The 19,051-nt window shown below is 37.4% G+C and overlaps 8 protein-coding genes across 15 annotated transcripts; 3 read left to right on the forward strand and 5 right to left on the reverse strand.

Annotated features, from left to right (window-relative positions):
• Window positions 1-204: 204 nt before the first annotated feature.
• On the reverse strand, window positions 205-2,422 carry LOC103851896 (glucan endo-1,3-beta-glucosidase 13). Its single transcript, XM_009128772.3, has 3 exons — window positions 2,204-2,422; window positions 755-2,035; window positions 205-418 (listed from the first exon to the last, which is right to left on the reverse strand). The coding sequence occupies exons 1-3, from the start codon at window positions 2,268-2,270 to the stop codon at window positions 384-386; spliced, it is 1,383 nt and encodes a 460-aa protein (XP_009127020.1). The 5' UTR covers window positions 2,271-2,422; the 3' UTR covers window positions 205-383.
• Window positions 2,423-5,735: 3,313 nt separating this feature from the next.
• On the forward strand, window positions 5,736-6,961 carry LOC103851897 (small ubiquitin-related modifier 1). The gene is made up of 3 exons (XM_009128773.3): window positions 5,736-5,988; window positions 6,440-6,589; window positions 6,685-6,961. The coding sequence occupies exons 1-3, from the start codon at window positions 5,779-5,781 to the stop codon at window positions 6,751-6,753; spliced, it is 429 nt and encodes a 142-aa protein (XP_009127021.2). The 5' UTR covers window positions 5,736-5,778; the 3' UTR covers window positions 6,754-6,961.
• A 64-nt stretch (window positions 6,962-7,025) lies between these two features.
• Window positions 7,026-8,266, forward strand: LOC103851898 (putative F-box protein At5g55150). 2 transcript variants are annotated; one of them, XM_033283745.1, is made up of 3 exons: window positions 7,109-7,199; window positions 7,295-7,343; window positions 7,445-8,266. In XM_033283745.1, the coding sequence occupies exons 2-3, from the start codon at window positions 7,307-7,309 to the stop codon at window positions 8,146-8,148; spliced, it is 741 nt and encodes a 246-aa protein (XP_033139636.1). In that variant the 5' UTR covers window positions 7,109-7,199; window positions 7,295-7,306; the 3' UTR covers window positions 8,149-8,266. The 2 variants fall into 2 exon arrangements, with proteins under 2 accessions (XP_009127024.1, XP_033139636.1); XM_009128776.3 differs by having other exon boundaries at window positions 7,026-7,199; window positions 7,295-8,266.
• A 146-nt stretch (window positions 8,267-8,412) lies between these two features.
• LOC103851899 (50S ribosomal protein L30) lies at window positions 8,413-9,540 on the reverse strand. Of its 2 annotated transcripts, none has more exons than XM_009128777.3 (3): window positions 9,389-9,540; window positions 8,895-9,107; window positions 8,413-8,788 (listed from the first exon to the last, which is right to left on the reverse strand). In XM_009128777.3, exons 2-3 carry the CDS (start codon window positions 9,084-9,086, stop codon window positions 8,651-8,653), a joined length of 330 nt encoding a protein of 109 aa, XP_009127025.2. In that variant the 5' UTR covers window positions 9,087-9,107; window positions 9,389-9,540; the 3' UTR covers window positions 8,413-8,650. The 2 variants fall into 2 exon arrangements, with proteins under 2 accessions (XP_009127025.2, XP_033139650.1); XM_033283759.1 differs by lacking the exon at window positions 9,389-9,540 and adding an exon at window positions 9,307-9,327.
• Window positions 9,541-9,898: 358 nt separating this feature from the next.
• Window positions 9,899-10,743, reverse strand: LOC103851900. Its single transcript, XM_009128778.3, has 2 exons — window positions 10,502-10,743; window positions 9,899-10,423 (listed from the first exon to the last, which is right to left on the reverse strand). The coding sequence occupies exons 1-2, from the start codon at window positions 10,580-10,582 to the stop codon at window positions 10,163-10,165; spliced, it is 342 nt and encodes a 113-aa protein (XP_009127026.1). The 5' UTR covers window positions 10,583-10,743; the 3' UTR covers window positions 9,899-10,162.
• Window positions 10,744-12,216: 1,473 nt separating this feature from the next.
• On the forward strand, window positions 12,217-14,994 carry LOC103851902 (adenylyltransferase and sulfurtransferase MOCS3). Of its 4 annotated transcripts, none has more exons than XR_004454750.1 (13): window positions 12,217-12,558; window positions 12,771-12,863; window positions 12,986-13,041; window positions 13,128-13,192; window positions 13,302-13,376; window positions 13,512-13,590; window positions 13,681-13,719; window positions 13,801-13,909; window positions 13,996-14,114; window positions 14,201-14,317; window positions 14,387-14,839; window positions 14,870-14,891; window positions 14,930-14,994. XR_004454750.1 is itself a non-coding variant. In XM_033283743.1 (12 exons), the coding sequence occupies exons 1-11, from the start codon at window positions 12,288-12,290 to the stop codon at window positions 14,774-14,776; spliced, it is 1,413 nt and encodes a 470-aa protein (XP_033139634.1). In that variant the 5' UTR covers window positions 12,217-12,287; the 3' UTR covers window positions 14,777-14,807; window positions 14,845-14,994. The 4 variants fall into 4 exon arrangements, 2 of the variants coding, with proteins under 2 accessions (XP_033139634.1, XP_009127028.1); XR_004454751.1 differs by having other exon boundaries at window positions 14,387-14,807; window positions 14,845-14,891; XM_033283743.1 differs by having other exon boundaries at window positions 14,387-14,807; window positions 14,845-14,994.
• On the reverse strand, window positions 14,957-16,058 carry LOC103851901. 3 transcript variants are annotated; one of them, XM_033283762.1, is made up of 3 exons: window positions 15,863-16,058; window positions 15,154-15,431; window positions 14,957-15,102 (listed from the first exon to the last, which is right to left on the reverse strand). In XM_033283762.1, the coding sequence occupies exon 2, from the start codon at window positions 15,416-15,418 to the stop codon at window positions 15,185-15,187; it is 234 nt and encodes a 77-aa protein (XP_033139653.1). In that variant the 5' UTR covers window positions 15,419-15,431; window positions 15,863-16,058; the 3' UTR covers window positions 14,957-15,102; window positions 15,154-15,184. The 3 variants fall into 3 exon arrangements, with proteins under 3 accessions (XP_033139653.1, XP_009127027.1, XP_033139654.1); XM_009128779.2 differs by having other exon boundaries at window positions 14,969-15,431; XM_033283763.1 differs by having other exon boundaries at window positions 14,969-15,431; window positions 15,912-16,018.
• An 18-nt stretch (window positions 16,059-16,076) lies between these two features.
• On the reverse strand, window positions 16,077-18,544 carry LOC103851903 (GDP-L-galactose phosphorylase 2). The gene is made up of 7 exons (XM_009128781.3): window positions 17,915-18,544; window positions 17,760-17,836; window positions 17,610-17,669; window positions 17,322-17,534; window positions 17,051-17,236; window positions 16,728-16,976; window positions 16,077-16,652 (listed from the first exon to the last, which is right to left on the reverse strand). Exons 1-7 carry the CDS (start codon window positions 18,033-18,035, stop codon window positions 16,320-16,322), a joined length of 1,239 nt encoding a protein of 412 aa, XP_009127029.1. The 5' UTR covers window positions 18,036-18,544; the 3' UTR covers window positions 16,077-16,319.
• Window positions 18,545-19,051: the final 507 nt, after the last annotated feature.

Here is a 19,051-nt window from a genome sequence, read left to right on the forward strand (position 1 = left end):
TTCTTAATGTATATATATATATAGGTAGGATATTTTAGTCATTTAACTTAAGAAAATGTGTAATTTTCAAATAAATAAAATAGAGTGCAATTCTCAGAACAAAATCTCTTTGCATAGTTTTTTTTTTCAAAATTTCCCTTAATTAAATGGCACGCAACTCCGTGAGATTGATGTCATGTATAAACGTCGTAAAGATTTAAGACATGAAAAAAATACTGAGGCTTATATTATACGAAGAAACCAACCAAATATACAATAGTGATAAGAAATCTACGAAAATAAATAATGATATGATCACTAATCTCGAATGACTAAACAATGTAGAAATAAATAACGAGAAAATGCGACTAAATTAATCCTCCGGATCCTCCTCAGTTTCCATTTCAATGCCCTGTTGGAAACTCGCATTTCCCGTACTCTACAAACACGAGAAGCACGAACAAAACAAATTAATTTTAATTTATATTTCTGTTTGTACGTCAAAATGTAATTATACTTGTATATACCTAAAATCTAATAGTGGAAAATTTATCAAAATTAGCATATGTTGTTGAACTATCCCAACCTCCATAACTTTTATCTAACCATCATCCAACTAACTTACCCATTTCTTCACGAATTTCAGGAAAAATATATAAAAGTTCCGATAAGAATAAAAGTGTGAAAATATATATACGTCAACCTAAGTATTAATTAAGAGAACTAAGAATTAATTAATGATAATTTTCTAGAGAAAAGGTTATAGAGTACGTACTAGGAGGCTGCGAGACCACGTACGCTGCACCACCAAAATCACACGTGCCAACACCACGTGCGTTCTTCTGATAGTAACTGTTGAACGCATAAGAAGCGTGTGCCTCTAACGATTCCGGATCGTAACACGTGGCACCCTTTTGAATCGGACGGCAATCAGCGCCTCCTTCCCCGCAAGCGTAGTCCAGACCTTCCTGAAGCTTCTCCTTCGAAGTTTTTCCATTCGCCACACACCACGTCTGTCCCACGTGCGAGGGCGACTTAACCGGAACCTTCTCTTTGCTATCGTTAACCGGCGCGGACTTAGCGGAGAACGGAACGTCGTACACTTTGTTCTCGTTGGGGTAAAACAACCCGTAGTTTCTCTCGGACGTGGGCCCCGTTTTCTGATTCTCGTTAAACAGAGCGAAGAGATAGACGTTAAGCGGCTCCTCAGGCTTTAACGGCGTTCCGTTTCCCGTCAACACTCTCTTCACTAACCCGCCGTTATACGCAGCCGCGTTAGCCGAACCGGCGCCGATCTCGTTCTCGTCTCCGGCGGAAGGCCAACCCGTCTCCGTCACCACGACCTTGACGTCGTTGAATCCCACGGCGGACATAGCTGCGAAAACGGCGTCGATCTGCGCGTCCAAGAGATTCTCGTACTTCAAACCGTTACCGGAATCTACGTTTCCGGCGTTCTCTTTAAACAGCGCGTACTCCAAAGAGATCTTATCGGCGTTAGCCGCGTAGGCGAAGAAGGGATAAGCATTCACCATAAGATGCGACGACGTTTTGCGTAAAAAATCAAGCATCGGTTTAATCACCGGTTCGATTAAATCCGGTTTAAACGAACCGGCTGAGGGCGGATACGAATTCGCCAACGCGCTCAACGCAAGCGGCGACGAGATCTTGATCGCTCCGTCGAGGCTAAACTTAGCGAGAGAGCTCTGAACGTTCTTCATCGCCGGAACGAGATACGCCGTCGTGTTTCTAGGATCGACGAACACTTCGTTTCCGACGGCGATTGCTTCGATATCAGTCGCCGGCGTGTATTTCTTCACGTTGTCCTGGACCCAGGCGTCGGTGTAGCTCTGATCCGCGGCGGCGGCGGAGAGATTCTCGTTGGGGAGGGAGACGACGACTTTGATGCCGGAGTTTGCAAGCGCGGTGAGTACGGATGAGTCAGTGTCGTAGAGCTTGACGCGGTTGATCCCTTGGGATTTGAGAAGCTCAACGACCTTCTCCGGCGCCGGGAGATTGTTCGCAATCCGTCCGTAGTTTACTCCGATCATTCCAGAATCTGTAAAGAAAAAAAGATTAACATTAAACCAGAACTAAACCGACATTTACAATTCTATTTAACCACTGGTTTAGTCTAATAACAAACGAAGATAGTCAGTCAGAATGCAACAAGTGGAATTCTAAGTGCAACAGATACATTCGTAAAGAGAGATGATGAAAACTTTACCTGCATGGGTGAAGGGAATGACTGAGAATGATGAGAGCATTAGCAGAGAAAGAACAAAGAGAGACATTGTTGCAGGGATTGAGAGAAATGTTTGTTTCCGGATGAGCTAGAGCTGTTGTTTATATAGTGGATGAGAAGAGGAAGATGGAGGGAGTGGGTGGGACCCACGTGAGATATGGGGTCGGTCTCTTGTTTTTTACTAACTGTTTTCAACTCGTTCACTCAATGACGTGTGAAAGTAAATTTATTTATTTTTGTTGCGAGACCGTTTCGATAGGAGCTGACAAGCTGTTGCAGACAGATGGTGGGGTACGTGCCAAAATTAGCATTAAAATTTTAGATTATTTCCTATAAACGAATTATCATGCAGCTTTGTATACCTTTTTTTTAATCTTTGTATACCTTTTTTCTTAATCTTTGTATACGTAACGTTCTGTATGGTTAAAGAAATGAATTGCAATCTTTCTTTAATCACGTTAGATCACATAATCTGACAAAACCAAACAAAACAAAAGATCACTAGTTTATTTGCATCTTTATTATAGTATAGATTTTGAATTTAATAGTGATATGACTGCATCGGCGTTAAGGAAAAATTATTACAACCGTTGAGCCTATACGTAACTCAGTCAATAAGTTCACTGATTATTTGATTACTGAGGCAAATTAACCATACCTTTATTTTTGATAGTATTAATAACTTGTTGAAAACAGCTAATATATCCGTTAAAGTTAAGTTTCATATAGGCGACGAAACTGGTTGGATGAGAATGAGATAATGGGTGATGTGACGCATTAGCTTATGATTAACATACTTTATAAATAGTTTGATATCATTTATCGTTTGTTGTTGGAATATCGACCTTTACTGTAAATAATCAATTCATGATGGATAGATATGGTGGGTGCCATTGTTCTATATCTCCTATATTTGAACGTTGTAGCTCTGATAAATTTTTTTTGTTGTAGCTCTGATTTGTAACGTCTCTTTTTAGAAATTTCCAATTATTGTGTCATTCTTTCCATTTGGATGTATTCTATCAATAAATGGTTACATGCATGTAATTCAGTGATTGAAGGGTACTGTTTTAGAATTTAAGTGACATGCATGTATAAATGCTTAATGGTGCATTTGCTTATTTACAAGTTAGATATAAGAATAACGTGTAACATTTTTGTTTTGTTCAAATTCAACGTCTAACTAGTATATCAGATTTAGCAACTTGGCCTAATGAACGCGTTTAGATGTGTCGTATGTGGCAAAAAAATAATGAACCGCGTGGGTTAGCTAATCAAACACCTCAGAATTTTTTAATTCTTAATATGTATAATAATGAGTCAGGCTAAATGGTCCATATATTTGGTGTCCGTCCAAGGAAAAACGATATTTGTAGTTTAGTTGTACTGTACAAAATGAAGACTACTGCTAGCTATTAAATTTTTGACCTTAACTACTAACTGGAAAATAAATAAATTAGCTATTACGATGTGAAATATGCATTTAGACTTTTGAATAATCTTCGTATGAAATTTTAGTTACCTGTTTAATGACAAAACAACAAATACTACATGCGATTTTTTTTTACATTAAAATATGCTATCACGATTCTAAGAGTAATATTAGTATATTATTTACTAATGTTTCTAATAATTTATGGATGATTTGCATGTCGTAATATATGAAATTTATATAACAATTAAAAGGAACGTAGTCCAGACAGAGGCTGGTTTAATTTTATGCACATGCTCCAGACCAATGTACATATCACATATGGTTACTATTACATTCGAAATTAGGTTGAGTTTCGGTTTTGCGACCTAAATAATAAAAAAAACAAAGTTAGACATCAATATAGAAATAGTACTTCTGTTTGTACTTTGTATGCTGGTTTAGATATACTGATATACATAGATAACAATATAATATTTTGGATTATGAAAGTTAACTTTATATTTCTATATATGTTTATGGGGGTTATCGACATCGTACGTTATCTTCCAGATTCGAAGTCGGTAAGCTCTGGTTCACACGGAACCGAAAATTGAAACACAACGTACATGAAAACATTATGTTATACAAAGAGGTGTCACTTTCATATTGACTTGTTTCTACCTATGACGGCCCTATTCCAAATCTGAACGTAATAAAAGTCCAATATGAATACAAACATGCATATATTTCTTATCAACCAAGAAATAGAATTCAATGTGTTAGGTCACTTGAATGATGTCTGTCCGCCAAGTTGAGTTTTAGATAGGAATTTAAGCTGTTTGTCCTTGATGTTTACGCTAGGACAAAAAAATGCTGCTATTATATAAAGAAATCAATGTAAATGTCTATTATAGTAGTGTCTGTTTGCAAATGGTATTCGTCACGAAACAAGACCAAATAACCATTTACGCACTACGGTGTACATAATTTTGCAAAATTAGTTAAAATACTGTATCCGAAAGAGAATAGTATAATACAATCTTTAACACAACATACTCAATAACGAACTCACAATCTTAACTCTCAAGCTTCAACATTACAGCTACAGTGTTACATATAAGAAAGCCATGTTCACTTTGATTAAATTCATACATAGAACAAAGTTTTGTAACCATGTGCAGATAAACGTTAGGAATGCTGTTATATCACGAAGTTTGTTCAATGTTGTCCAAACTTTCTTCAACATTTTGTAAATATGATAATATAATATTTTTTTAGCATGAATTTTGATAAAAGAAAATTTTGATTAAATCTGGAGTATCCCGGATTTTATGGAACGATCCAAGTTAATCTTAAAGAGAGGTGAAGTCTACGAATGGACTCTAATTTTGACAATTGCCTTTAATGAAATCATGTTTTAATCGGAAAAACATTTACATGACATGACATGTTTGTTTATATGTCATGCAACTTGTACTCGTTAGACGATTAAATGTTGTTAGTTTGCCTATTCCAATGTATTATGATACTTCCTCCGTTTCATATTGTAACTAGTTTTAGGAAAAAAAATTTGTTTCAAAATGTAAGTATTTTTCATATTTTTAGATAACTTTTATAAATATAGTATGACTAATTATATTAAATATCTTATTTTTGATTGGTTAAGTTATATCTAACCTATTTATTATACAATACTTTTTAAAACATAATAATTTTCTTGATCTTTGTGGTTTTAGCCAAACTATTTACATTATAAAACGGATGGAGTACATCACTGCAATCAGTCACAAATTGTAGAAAACTCTAACAATGATTTACTGACTTTCAGCGCATATAAATTGACAATTTGTGAATAATCACTATGAGTCTATGACCAGTTGCACAAGAACAAAACTAATTATAGGCTGGGATTGTGATTAAAGTCGCACAAGAACAAAACAGGGCCTGGTAGAAGAGTAACTAACGCCCTAAAAAGACTAGAAGAGTAACTAACCCAGATGTAAGCCCAGTTAAGCTAAAATAAGCCCATTATGAAGGCTTTTGATGAAACGACCACGTTTCTAATTACAGACTCGACGCTCTCCTAGCCGTCGGATGTTAGGCAACTAATGATTATCAACCGTTCGATAAAAACAAGAATCCGATGCGACCAAGAAGTTTGTTTCAGTCCTTTTATTATTCTCCGAGTCTAGACATTCTGCAATCGCAGAACTTCTTCCTTCACAGATCGGAGTTTTTGTTTTCGACGCCGACCGGAGAATCTGGTAAAAGTAAGATGTCTGCTACCCAGGAAGAAGACAAGAAGCCCGGAGACCAAGGACCAGCTCACATCAATCTCAAAGTCAAGGGCCAGGTTCTGTTCACTGTCTTCTTCTCTTTTAACTCTTTTGTAAATTTCTACGGTTTTGATTTTACCTCGAAATTAGGTGTCGTGGAATTAGATTCGGGTTCTTGAGATTTTTCACAGACATGTGTCTAAAGGAACCGTTTTTTAAGAAAGTTTCTTAAAACAGTATTATTACATTGATTAATGATTGATAAAGTTGTTAAGCTCTTGTGTATGAGCTCTATACAGTAGCAGGGTCTATGATAATTGTTTTGTTTTTTATTAATTGTCGCCATCAAGAACTTGTTTGTACATACCAAACTTTTATATGGATGTGGATATTGTGGTTATATGTTTATAATTTAACTTGTAATGGTTTTAGAATCGTTGGGAGTGTTGTGTTTGTGCAAATTATATTTGGAAGGATGATGATTTGAATCATTAATTTTTTTTTCTTTGTTGATTTGGTGATACTTAGGATGGAAATGAAGTCTTCTTTAGGATCAAGAGGGCGACTCAGCTGAAGAAGCTGATGACCGCTTACTGTGACCGTCAATCTGTGGATTTCAACTCTATTGCTTTCTTGTTTGATGGCCGTCGTCTCCGTGCTGAACAGACTCCAGATGAGGTTTAGATCACTCCTCTTTACCTTTCTAAAAGCTTCCCCTTTTCGCTTTTCGAGTTGTTTCATTTCCTAAAACGTAAAATCTCCATTTATTACAGCTTGACATGGAAGAAGGAGATGAGATCGATGCAATGCTCCATCAGACCGGTGGTGTTGCTATTTGCTAATGGCCTCTATATGTTATGCTTTTAGTGGTCCTTATGGTGTTCAATAAGAGGAGGGTCTGTGATACGTATTAGTTTTCAATAAGACGGTGTGATGTTATTATTGGATCATTAAATATCTTTTGGGCTTTGTTTAATGAGGCGGTAGCTTTAAACTATCAAAGCCACTTTAACCGATAATTGATAAAACTTGTTCCCCACGTTGCTTGTGTCCCAAGTTTCTCTTAACTTTATAAAAACCTAGCTTTTCGTTTTTTTTCAAGCTTATACCGTCACAAATCAATTATAATGGCTCTATCTTCTTCTTACTACTCTTCCTCTTGGTCGGACTTGCTCCCGGAGCTTATGGACGCTGTATTCCACAGCCTAAACGATGTCAAAGACATCCTTAGTTGCGCCACTGTCTGTTCTTCTTGGAGATATTCTTCCTCCGCCGTGTACAGTCGCAAGTTCGTTCCTTTACTCTTTGTTTCCCATCCCTCTTCTGCCTATGAAGATACTCGATTCTCTGATCACTTTAGGGTTTTGTCTCTGGATAATTTAGTTTTTTCAGGTAATGATGATCAGAGATGGATTTGTGGAAGCACAAGAGGGTATTTGTTAACTGTCATTGTTTCTTTCCAGTTCGAGGTAAGTTTGCAGAACCCATTTGCTAACACCGTTGTTTCTCTGCCACCGTTGACATCTTTTGAAGATGTTCAGCGGTTGATTCAGTTCCAAGCTGTCTCTCAGCACTCTGGAGCTCTAATCCTAATTAAAGAGTTTGTAAAGAAAGTTGCATCTTCTAAAAGTTTATTAGACTCTGACTGCGTTGTGCTCATAATATACAACACCGATGGAGGAAAGCTAGCTTTCTGCAGACGGGGAGATAAACAATGGACGGAGTTAGAGTCTGATCATATCGATGACATTGTGTTCTGTAATGGTGTCTTCTTGGCCATGGATAGAACTGGAGATATATATCAGTGTGAGCTTGACCCTAACAATCCAAAGGCTGTTCCTTTATGCACGGCCTCTCCGTTTCGGTACGACCCTTGCAAGAAGTGTTTTGCTGAGTCGGATCACGGCAAGCTGTGGGTGGTTCTACAGAAGCTAGACGTTAGCGACGAATTTGATTTCACAACGTATTTCGAGATTTACGAGTTCAGTTCAGAGATGAAAGAGTGGACTGTGGTGAGAAGCTTGAGAGGTAAAGCTTTGTTCTTGAGCCCTCAAGGTAGATGTGTATCGGTTTTAGCCGGTGAAACTGGAACTGGAGGGTTTATCAAAGACAATTCCATTTACTTCATCGATGGGAGTCTGACCGTTTTTGAATGGGAGAGCAAGCAAAGCAAGAAGCAGTCAGGCTTTTGTAATCTTATGTTTTGGGTCACACCTGAAGATGTTCTTCAAAGGTGAAAGACCGAGACATCTTAATTAGGGAACTATAGTTTTGGTATTGCATAGTAAAGGTTTTGTATTTTTGTAACAAAAATAGTTATTGAGTTTTCAGCATCTAATCTTTTCCATTATTCAAGTCGAAATGTAGCTTTTGTAGATTTATCATCTGAGTGACGATTCAGGAGCAAACCTATTTGCCAAGAACTAGTTCATCATTTGTTAGCCTAACAACCGTTCTTACTAACCGATCTGAGACTAAAATAATCAGAACCAAAATCTAGAAACACACAAAGCAAACAAACCAATGGATTTGAGATTTGACAAAAAACGAGAGCAAACATAGACAAGGATCACAGAAACACAAGAGGCACCAAATTCACCGACACCAACAATTTATTATTGCGTCTAGTTTACTTATGACTTCCTCACAACTTTGCCAAAATCTTAAAGTAAGGCAATTACAAATGCATCATCATAAACGAGGTGATGGTTGAAGAGGTTTACCATCTTCTTGAAATACTCAAGACATGCTGGATGAGCCTGTTGCAGGGATCGAATGACTGACAACAAGCGGCGGACGGAGAGCTTTGTGGTTAGCTTCAGCTTCTTTGCGAGCTTTGTACATCTCCTCTGTTTCAACAACAACCATCCTTTTAACCTGATGGTATCACCCCCAGAGAAAAAAAAAAAACACATGTTTAAGTTAATAGTACGCTTGAGTAATGAGAAAAGACAAAAAAAAAAACACAATAACAGAACAGAACCTGTTGAATCATTCCTCTAATGGAAGAAGTGTTGGAGTGCAAAACAGTGCGGTGGCATCTCCGGAGTCCCATAGCCTCGAGTGTACGCCTGTGAAGCTTCCTGGTTCCAGGGAGACCTCTCACTAAGGTTATGTACAAGCTCTGGCTCCATTCAATGGGCACTTTAGCTTTGAATGCTCTAAAACCACTCATCCTTTACTTCCTTCACTCTCTCTGTAACCATGAGAAATCATCACAACACACACAAATAACAACTTAGAATCAAACTTCTACATAATCAAGCAAGCAGCTTCGATTCTAAAGCAAAGATTGAATCAAACTAGTTAAAAAGAAACTAGAGTCTCGTGTGCTAGATACTTGAATGATGGATCAGAAACATAATCAGGACTTACGACCTCATCAGATCGATTACCTCAAAAGCGATGACAAGAGTTGCAGCAAATGAGATATGATAGAGGCAATCAGGTACGAGTCGCAAACAGAGAGATAGATACCTGGAAGATATAGATGCGAGAAGTCCGGTGAAACAGCTCGTCGACGGCGAATCAGATCAGAGCAGACGTTGAGCTTCGCGTTTGGCCAAGGGTTTTAGCAGCACAGTCGTGAAACGAGTTACACAATAGCTAACTCAAGCTCCAATTTTGGGCTTTATCTAGGCCCATTAATTAACAATCTCTAATATACCGGCCCTAACCGATGAAATTAAACTATATCCTCTTTCGTATTTGTTTACTTATTTAATCTTGAAATATGATCATATTTGTTAAAAGAAATGTCAAATTTTATTTGGTTTCGTCAGTGATTTTTTTTTTAATTGTTAAACCTATTTTTATTTCTATTTTCCTACAACAAAAAGACTATACTAGATTTTGGGATTTTAGGTTTATGAATTTCAGTCTCTAAAAGTTTTGTTTTGGATATTATAAAAGTTTTGTTTTGGATTTCCTTAAGGTTTAGTCGATTTAATTTATTTTCCCACCCCCTACACCTTATCTAAAACAATATGTAAAAAAGCAGTGAAGCTCAGTTTAATTCTAAATGTTGAGCTTGATTAGTAATATAATCTACTAATGATAGAAGTATTTCATAGTAGCTGTCTAGCTGATAATACAACAACAACACGCACAATTGGTTCTATGATTATTCTACTCATGACTCGAGAGATGTACCCAAAAGAGCACACGACTATATTATCACATACAAACATAGGTTACCATCTCCATCATACGATGATACTAATTAACAAGTGCATATATGACCTTTCATCATCATACTCCTTTAGCCGTGTTGATAGGCAAACCATCATCATCACACCTCTTGCGATAGTCTCTACCCTCTTCCCTCTTTTCAAACTCCTTTTTCACTTTCTCCTTATCCGCCCCAGAATCACTAGACACGTTGACCGCCTCCGCTGCTCCGTCATAAGCCTTCTCCGACGTCTGGCTAGCAATACCTTGTCTCTCGATCTCCTCCACCATGGAAAGAGGATCTCTTCCTTCTTCCCTTCCTGATCCACTTGCACTTCCTCTCTACATATTAGAGGAAATTCCCATAATCTAGTTACTTAATTTATTTCATAAAAAAATATAGGAGAATCAAAAAAATACCTTAAGGTAAAGAGAGTAAAGACATGATGATCTTATATTAGGCTTGGCGATTAATCTTCGGTTCACATAATTTCTCAACATTTTTTTTTCTGGAGAGGGTCTTTCACTTTTGAACTGTAGCTATAGACTAGATCAAACCATTAGAAGAATTTTTTTTCAGATCACTTATGAGTTAAGAAGTCTGTCGGCTCTCTATATATACTCCTCAATTGCCAACTGCTGTGTACGATGATGGTGTCTCATCAACGGATTAATGATTATGATGCCACGTGCGTGTTACGTGTTTATATGGTTGACAAGTTTACCATACCGGGCCGATAAATATTGCTTAGGTTGCCAACAAATATATTATTTGGTACTATTAACATGAACTGAAAACCGAAAATTTTGATTCGGTTCAGCATGCATATTTCTAATGTTTTATGTTAGGAGCACTTCTCAATCTGAAACTCTCCTAAATAGTATTATTTTCTGTTTCAATTGGCTATATATTATTTATTTATTTATTCTTCTATGCTGTTTGGATGTGTACATCTATAAATTAATCAGTAATTCAAGAAAATTTAGATCCAGGCAGTTAGAAGAAGAGCAACTCAAGACGATAATATTCCTCTTTGGAAACAATCTGAAGATAAATACTCAGCGAAGTTCTCTGCTAAGGCAACTTGGATGTGTTTTCGACAACCTCAATCAGTGTGTACTTAGAGTAAAGATGTGTGGTTCCCGCATTCCACGCCTAAGTACTCTTTTCTGGTGTGGGTTGCAACTAAAAATAGATTGCAAACAGGGAATAGAATTCTGCAATAGAATAGAGATGCAAATGGAGTCTGTGTTCTTTGTCATGATGCGCTAGAAACTCGTGACCATCTATTCTTTGGATGTTGTTATTCGGACAGAGTTTGGAGAGAATTGGTAGAAAGTATTATGGGTGATGGTTTCTCAACAGAATGGTCTGACATTATTGAAGCTATATCTGTTTCTGGAGGGCACCCACATAAAGTTTCCTCATCCGTTATACGTTTCAAGTGTTGGCACATAGTATATGGAGAGAGCGAAATGAAAGAAAGCATGGAGAGAGTCCTAAGGATGAGAGAACTTTAGTTAAAATGGTAGACAAGATGGTTCGCTTGAAGTTACTTCTGGTAAAAAGGAAAGGGAAGAGATATTTGGAAGGAAGTTTACTCAAATGGCTTGAAACAAGAGACTAGAAGACATGAGGCTTTTAAAACAGAGGATTTGAAGTTGTCGTATATTTCATAAGCTGAAGCATTTGATGTAAAACGTTTTTGTTTGAATAAATTTTACATTCATTCAAAAAAAAAAAGATATTCCCTCCGAAAGTAAGATTTTTTAGATTTTTATTCTTGTTCCACAAAGATAAATTCTCTATATTGTTAATATTTTTTTTATATTTTTGAAAAACATTAATTGAGAATATTTGAATTGATTAAATTTTTTTGGTGAAAAATTATTGAAAAATGTATAATAAAATTAAAAATAAATTAAATTATAAATATTTATTATATTTTTAATAAGCACAAATATTCTAAAAAAAATTATTTTCCGGAACTGTAGTACTAAAAACTAAAAAGGTTTATTTCGTAAATAAAAATGAATGTTGACCGCTCGAGGTAAGCACAGAAACAAAAAATACGCCGATACGTGACACGTGGGAAAAGACTCAATTCAAACATCAATAAAAAAGTAAAAACTGTCAAACGTCGACTGATGTCGTCCGTCCTCTTCGGTGCTGCACTAGGGTTCTCGGTTCTCCTATACTATCGGTATGGAGGCGAACGGTGGGGATTCGTCCGAAATCGTCCGCGAATTGAGAGATTTAAAGCTACAGAAGGCAGAACTTGAGCACCGTATCTCTGCTCTCGAAGCAAAGCTCCAAGATACCGCGGCGCTTGAACGGTCCATCGCCGTATCTAACGGTTGCACTGTTGTTCCAAAGGCGTCAGGGACAATTGAACACGGGCTTGAACATGGGCTGTCTCCTGATCAGATTTACCGTTACAGTCGCCAGTTGTTACTCCCTTCCTTTGGTGTTGAAGGTACTAACTTTACTCAAAAATGGATTGAGCTGAAATTTGAAAGCTTTGCATTGCATTGAGCTGAAAGTTGAAAACTTTGCTTTGGATTGAGCTTAAATTTGAAAACTTTGCATTGAATAGAGCGGAAAGTTGATACCTTTGCATTGCATTGAGATATTGTATATCTCAATCTGTTGACCTGTTCTTGTTCTATTTGTGTGTATGAATTTTAGCACAATCAAATCTCTTGAAGTCGTCGGTATTAGTCATCGGAGCTGGAGGGCTTGGTTCGCCTGCATTATTGTATCTCGCTGCTTGTGGCCTTGGTATGGTTTCACACTCTTAGCTCATAGTTCAATGGGATAGCCTCTCTATATACATCTTTTTCTTTCTTCTGAAACCATTGATTATGATACGCTGATCATCTTATCGCTTTTATTCTTTCTAGGTCGACTGGGTATTATTGATCATGATGTTGTAGAACTCAACAATATGCATAGGCAGGTACGAGACTTGAGGAACAAAACTCATTTTGCAGCTCTTTCTTTATTGATTTTCTCTCTCTCTTTTTGGTTTTTATCATCTTACAGATAATACACACTGAAGCATTTATTGGTCACCCCAAAGTGAAATCTGCTGCTGCTGCTTGTCGCTCGTAAACTCAAAACTCGCTTCAGAATTAATATATGCTTTAGTGTAGTACTGTCGTCGTCTATACCTTTTTTTGTCTAATCACTGTGTCTTATTCTTCTTTTTGTTTACAGGATAAACTCGACAATCAAAATTGATGAATATGTGGAAGCTCTCCGCACATCCAACGCTCTTGAGATCCTCAGTCAGTATCCTTTAGATACCTAAACATGCTCTAGGAGGAAGGAAGGAAGTCTCATTTTATCTCTAACTCTCCAATCTCCATTAGCCTCCTCATTTAGAGTTTTGAATAGCTATTTGTTGCTAGTAACTGCCTAGTTTAGATATGATATCATAGTAGATGCAACAGACAATCCTCCAAGCCGTTACATGATCAGCGATTGTTGTGTTCTCTTAGGAAAGGTAAAGCTTCTGTTGAATTCTCCTTTTTCTTTTCCATCTTCTTTATTATAAAGTCATGGTCAGAAGCATTGACGTGTGATTCGTAAACAGCCTTTGGTGTCAGGTGCTGCGCTTGGAATGGAGGGGCAGGTATGTTAAAATATGACAAACGATATTATTGTGTTACATGTTAAGCTACGCATTAACACTTAGCTGTTATCTTGATATAAGCTAACGGTCTATAACCACAAAGGAGGCCCGTGTTACCGTTGCCTGTTTCCAACTCCTCCACCGACAACAGCGTGCCAAAGGTGTTCTGATAGCGGAGTTCTTGGAGTAGGTATGTGAATGGTTTCTTAACGCAACGCATGTCTCCACAATCTTCTTCGTTCTTGAAATGAAATTTTGCCTTTCTTGTTTTTTTAGTTCCGGGTGTTATTGGCTGTCTACAAGCGCTAGAGACGATTAAGCTCGCGAGCTTGGTGGGAGAACCACTCTCTGAACGGATGCTTCTTTTTGACGCTTTATCAGCAAGAATCCGCATAGTAAAGTCTCATCTTCTTCTTCTTCTTCTTCATTAAACTCACTATACTACGGTACTAGAACCTAATAAGGTATAGTGTTTGCACAGGTCAAGATCAGAGGCAGGTCATCCCAGTGCACAGTGTGTGGAGACAATTCATCTTTCAATAAGCAGCAGTTTAGAGATTTTGACTATGAGGACTTCACTCAGTTTCCTTTATTTGCGGTATTGTTCTTTCCTCTCACACATTACTTTGTTTTCAACTACAGTTTCATTATATTTATCTGCACATAGGGCCCGTTGAATCTACTTCCCCAAGAATCAAGAATCACCAGCAAGGAGTTCAAGGAGATCCTTGAAAAGAAGGAACGACATGTTCTTCTCGATGTTCGACCTGCTCATCATTATAAGATTGTCTCTCTCCCGGATTCACTCAACATCCCTCTCGCAAACTTAGAGGCTCGGGTAGATGAGCTTACATCAGCTCTGAAAGAAAAACAAGAGGGACATGGTAACACCGGATCTTGCACAAGTCCGAGCCTCTACGTGGTGTGCAGGCGCGGGAATGATTCACAGAGAGCTGTTGAGTATCTTCGTGGTTGGGGTTTTGATTCAGCTAAAGATATAATTGGAGGACTGGAAGCTTGGGCAGCCGATGTCAACCCCAGCTTCCCTACTTACTAGAAATATGTATTTTACACTAGTTATGTCATGTGTCTGAACGACATTGTCACTTATCAAATTTATATTGGAAACCCTGTCTGAATTACATGTCACTTTCTTATCAAACCCATGTTGAAACCCTTTCTAAAATACATGCTGACTTTTAGATGTTATGATACATTGGTAGTTTGATTCGACATGTGAAACAAAGAATAGTGAATGATTCAATCTTCATACATTATACTAAACACGTTCAATTGGCCAAGAAGGATATAATGTAAGATCTTTATTGATGAGACAGTGAAGACTCAAAAACTGTGAGAATCAATCATAAGAAGCAAGGTTCATAGTTGGCTTGTGTAATGATTTGTCTAAAGCCTTTGGTTTTTGAGGAAAGGGAGAATAACACAAGAGCTGGATTACAAAGTTTTACTTGTTCTGGTTCTGGATGTTGTTCTCATGGGTGGTAGCTTCTTCCTCTTGCTCGTTAAACCTGCGCTTGAACTTGGCAATCTGACCGATGCTTTGAGCCAACTGACGCTTAGCACCAAAGTGATAGACTTTGCCAACATGGTGGATTCTAGTCATCATGACGTGCATCAATCTACCGCTCTGTGTCACATAAGAGATCCACTGCATCTGTGGGTGTATTCCTTTCTTCATTCTCCCAACAACTCTACAAAACAAAAGGCATTCATTTTGTTTAGATGAGACTCCAAATGAACAAAGTAATATATTGATCACTGTTAGTTAAGGTTTATAAAATATTCATGAATCAAGAAATGCCACACAATGCAAACAAACAAACAAAAAAGAACTCAATTTGAATTAAAACCTATATCAATAGCTGATTTCAAATTAAACATTTTATCGAACATCTTCAAGGCGTGTACTTATTCAGGAAAATAGCCTCGATGGCATTAAACTCACGCAAAAAAAAAACAACAGAATCAGTGTTTCCTCATCGAGATCATTGGGTTTAGCTTAAATCGAATGGGACAAGAAGAATGAATAAAAAAACTTCAGAAGAACATCTAAAATGAAAAAACTGCGTATGAAGTGAATAAATAAAGAGAGAGAGACAGAGAATGGTGAAGAGGCGCTTACGGTAGTAAAGGTATAAGCAGCTTTGAGAGTTATGGAGTTGGTTCTCTACCTCCGTGAATATCGTGATGCAGAGGAGGACGAGAATATGTCTTGCTCTTGCTTTGCCTCTCTCTTCCGAACAAGCCCAAAGGAAAGAAAAAAAAGGAGTTATGAGACCTTCTTATTCAATTAGAGTGTCAAAAAAAGTTAGAGACTAAGAGCAATGCATTCAATGTCAACAAAAGTTAATTTTGACTTCATTTTCAAATTATAACGTGGATTAAGATTACAAACCAAATACAACTGATGCTCCAGTTTTCGTGAGGGTGATGAGTACACGACCAAAGACTTAACAAGCCAATAATGGAAGCAACTAATAAACATCATAAACAAAAAAAAACCGTAAACGTTCAAACACAAGAATCGACAAGAGAGTTTAGTGACTGCTTATTTCAAAATAAGTCTTAAGAAGCTCCTCTCAATTAGATACAGCCTCTTCTTTCACTGAAATGCAACAATTCACTCTTATGAAGCCACCACTTATCGAACTCTCCTCTTCAAGCTCTTCTTCTTCTTCTTCTTCAGCACTACAACCAATTGCTTCAAAGATCATGGTGTTAACTTCTTTGAACCTCTCCTCTGATAAAGAGACTTCAGCCAGTAGACTCCGCGCCTTCTCCTCCGTAGCTCCTTCGTAATCTTTTTTCCTCTTCAGCACCATGTGACCACTCATCTCCCACACCGCTGGATTCACTTGCGTATCCAACAGCTCTGAGCTAACTCCCCCTAGTGCCTGTTTCTCTGCATAACACTGCAAATAAAAAACAAATCAAAACCTGAGATTCTCAACAATATTTTATCTTATGTTTTTTGGAGTTGTTCTAACCTGAGGGAGAAGAAAGATCCGTTTTCCGGAATCAGAAATGAGAATGTTGAAAGAAATGTTGTTGTTCTGAAGGCAAACAGATGCGTTTGATACATCATCAGAGAGTTCTTTGATGGAGTTTCCACCTTCAAAGAGAAGACCTCTCACAGGATAACTCATGAGCTTTGAGATTCTGACGCCGTCATTGGTGGTAGTGATCTTCAATGAATGAGCCTTCTCTATTGGGAATGGCATTGCCAAGTAGTAAGCCTGTTACAACAAAACTAAAAACTGGTATTATTTAAAATAAAACTAATTTAGATTAAGATTTGGTTTTCGTTTACCTGAAAGTGAAGATGGTTGATAGTAGCAAATGCACCTAAACTATTGTATCCAACCCGAAAATACGGATTAGCGGCTTCAACAGCCATGTGAAGAGCAAGCAAAAGGCTTTTGTGATCAATCCTTTGAGGCAAGCAATCAAGAACTCGAGGAATCAGCAACACATGTCCATACTCAATAGGACTCACCTGTTTATTTATTTGAGTTCAGTGCTAATTAGATAACTAGCTAGCAAGAAAAGAAAGAGACCCCTCAAAGTAAAATGTTCCTTACATTGATTGCAACAACGTTTGGAGAGTTATCAACGTCTAAAGGCATATCAGCTTCAAACTGGAAAAGCAACTCTTCTCGACAAACTTTAGTGAAGTTGAATTTGTTAGCATCGAATGGTTGAAGAACTTTATCAACACGGAACTCTGTTGGCCTCTTCTTGAGATGACGACCTTCGTTTAGCTGCGCAATGAAACCGTACTTCCCCGGTATAACCTATGATAACCAAGTTGCCATCAACAATGTGAAGACAGAAACTTGAATCTTCAGCTCAGTAAGGAGATGGTATACCTTGGTTTCACAGGCTGTAACATCGTAACGAAATAGTCCTCTTTGAAACCGATCTTCCCACTAGAAAACATTCAAGTGTCTAATTAAATCAATTACTACACAAACTACTAATTAGTTTTAAGTGTTGAGCTTTGCAAATAACAACATTACCTCTCCAAGAAGTAAAGATTCGAGGAACGTTACATTCTCTTCCGCAGGTTTGCATGTATACAAAGGAAGTCTTTCCACTGAAACCAAACAACGGTCAGAGATTTGTCTAAACAAAAGTACAAACTTTCAGAGCTCCTAATAATGTGGTAGTATACCATTTATACAACACTTGCTAAGAATATTCCGACCACATCCTTCGCCTTCTTCTTCTTCCGCTGTCTCATCTTTTTGGTGATTCGACACAACTGTTGGAACCCTTTTGATCTTCAACAACATTCTCAATAAAAATGACAAAAGCTCTCCCCAAAGATTACAGATTAATAACTAACTAGAAAAAGGAAAGGAGGTGGACGGTGAAAGTGGAACCGCCTCCGGCAAGGAAGAGGAGATCGGAAGGACTGCCGCCTTCAGACGGCAGAGCTCCACGTCCTCCGTGCAGGGAAGGATTAGCAATGACTAAACAACCCTTCCGGAGGACATGAGAGCTCAATGGCCGTGATTTTATCCCGTATATACCCGTGATGAAATCACCTGTTACACCCCCCGGAGGTTTTCGCCGGAGAAGAAAACAGATTTTCACTAAAAGGATGGATTTTTCGATGTGGGTTTTAGAGATGGTAGATGATGAGACCAGACAAGAGAACCGAGAATCACGTGTTGTGTGTTGTGTTGTGTAAGAGATAGATTTGAAGTTATGATTGATTTGGACATGTGGGTTTTAGTGTCCACGGGTTTTAGATCTCTTCTCACTTTCCTCGTTTTTGGGGTTTCTGCCCCGACGGTCGCTTTCCGGGTTGACCCGCTGACTCGCATCCACCAGAGCCGCCGTTTGTGGAGTCGGTTTTAAAGTTGGTCAATTTATTGACTTTTACCATGATGTCATCTATTTGACTATTCACCCACTATGAATTTAGTCAATATAAACACGGAAAATTCTAAAAAGAAATAAAAACAATAATGATGACTTCCAATAGCACAAGTTTTGGTGATTTTAGAAGTTTAAGATCATATTTATTTGAATATTATTATTATTGTAATATCTTAACTTTATATGTAATAATTAATTATATATTATGAAAATATATTAAAATTTGATTATAATTGTTTGCGAGTAACTTTTTTCTATACTCTTAAACTAATAGTATTTTAAAAAGTAAATTTAGTTTTTTTTTTGTAGAGTTCACAATTTTTTATTGTTAATGACTAAAATTTCATAGAAAATATCAAACATATGCATTTTACAAAAAAATATTTTTATTTTAAAACTTTCATCTTTTTGAAATAGAAAGAAT

This window comes from Brassica rapa, chromosome A02 (genome assembly GCF_000309985.2).
Source record: "Brassica rapa cultivar Chiifu-401-42 chromosome A02, CAAS_Brap_v3.01, whole genome shotgun sequence".
Classification (NCBI taxonomy): Eukaryota; Viridiplantae; Streptophyta; class Magnoliopsida; order Brassicales; family Brassicaceae; genus Brassica; species Brassica rapa.

What these genes read in the sequence shown, in the direction of transcription:
- LOC103851896 (XM_009128772.3), bottom strand. Translation starts at nt 2,270, where the DNA reads ATGTCTCTCTTTGTTCTTTCTCTGCTAATGCTCTCATCATTCTCAGTC. An exon ending in CATTCCCTTCACCCATGCAG is followed by an intron (nt 2,036 to 2,203) that starts GTAAAGTTTTCA and finishes TTTTCTTTACAG; the next exon opens with ATTCTGGAATGATCGGAGTA. An exon ending in CGTGGTCTCGCAGCCTCCTA is followed by an intron (nt 419 to 754) that starts GTACGTACTCTA and finishes TCGTGTTTGTAG; the next exon opens with AGTACGGGAAATGCGAGTTT.
- LOC103851897 (XM_009128773.3), top strand. Translation starts at nt 5,779, where the DNA reads ATGCGACCAAGAAGTTTGTTTCAGTCCTTTTATTATTCTCCGAGTCTA. An exon ending in ATCTCAAAGTCAAGGGCCAG is followed by an intron (nt 5,989 to 6,439) that starts GTTCTGTTCACT and finishes GGTGATACTTAG; the next exon opens with GATGGAAATGAAGTCTTCTT. An exon ending in CTGAACAGACTCCAGATGAG is followed by an intron (nt 6,590 to 6,684) that starts GTTTAGATCACT and finishes CATTTATTACAG; the next exon opens with CTTGACATGGAAGAAGGAGA.
- LOC103851898 (XM_009128776.3), top strand. Translation starts at nt 7,124, where the DNA reads ATGTCAAAGACATCCTTAGTTGCGCCACTGTCTGTTCTTCTTGGAGAT. An exon ending in TCCGCCGTGTACAGTCGCAA is followed by an intron (nt 7,200 to 7,294) that starts GTTCGTTCCTTT and finishes TGGATAATTTAG; the next exon opens with TTTTTTCAGGTAATGATGAT.
- LOC103851899 (XM_009128777.3), bottom strand. Translation starts at nt 9,086, where the DNA reads ATGAGTGGTTTTAGAGCATTCAAAGCTAAAGTGCCCATTGAATGGAGC. An exon ending in TTAGAGGAATGATTCAACAG is followed by an intron (nt 8,789 to 8,894) that starts GTTCTGTTCTGT and finishes TGATACCATCAG; the next exon opens with GTTAAAAGGATGGTTGTTGT.
- LOC103851900 (XM_009128778.3), bottom strand. Translation starts at nt 10,582, where the DNA reads ATGTTGAGAAATTATGTGAACCGAAGATTAATCGCCAAGCCTAATATA. An exon ending in TTTACTCTCTTTACCTTAAG is followed by an intron (nt 10,424 to 10,501) that starts GTATTTTTTTGA and finishes TCTAATATGTAG; the next exon opens with AGAGGAAGTGCAAGTGGATC.
- LOC103851902 (XM_033283743.1), top strand. Translation starts at nt 12,288, where the DNA reads ATGGAGGCGAACGGTGGGGATTCGTCCGAAATCGTCCGCGAATTGAGA. An exon ending in CCCTTCCTTTGGTGTTGAAG is followed by an intron (nt 12,559 to 12,770) that starts GTACTAACTTTA and finishes TATGAATTTTAG; the next exon opens with CACAATCAAATCTCTTGAAG. An exon ending in CTCAGTTTCCTTTATTTGCG is followed by an intron (nt 14,318 to 14,386) that starts GTATTGTTCTTT and finishes ATCTGCACATAG; the next exon opens with GGCCCGTTGAATCTACTTCC.
- LOC103851901 (XM_033283762.1), bottom strand. Translation starts at nt 15,418, where the DNA reads ATGAAGAAAGGAATACACCCACAGATGCAGTGGATCTCTTATGTGACA.
- LOC103851903 (XM_009128781.3), bottom strand. Translation starts at nt 18,035, where the DNA reads ATGTTGTTGAAGATCAAAAGGGTTCCAACAGTTGTGTCGAATCACCAA. An exon ending in TAGCAAGTGTTGTATAAATG is followed by an intron (nt 17,837 to 17,914) that starts GTATACTACCAC and finishes GTTTGGTTTCAG; the next exon opens with TGGAAAGACTTCCTTTGTAT. An exon ending in GGATCTTTCTTCTCCCTCAG is followed by an intron (nt 16,653 to 16,727) that starts GTTAGAACAACT and finishes TTTTATTTGCAG; the next exon opens with TGTTATGCAGAGAAACAGGC.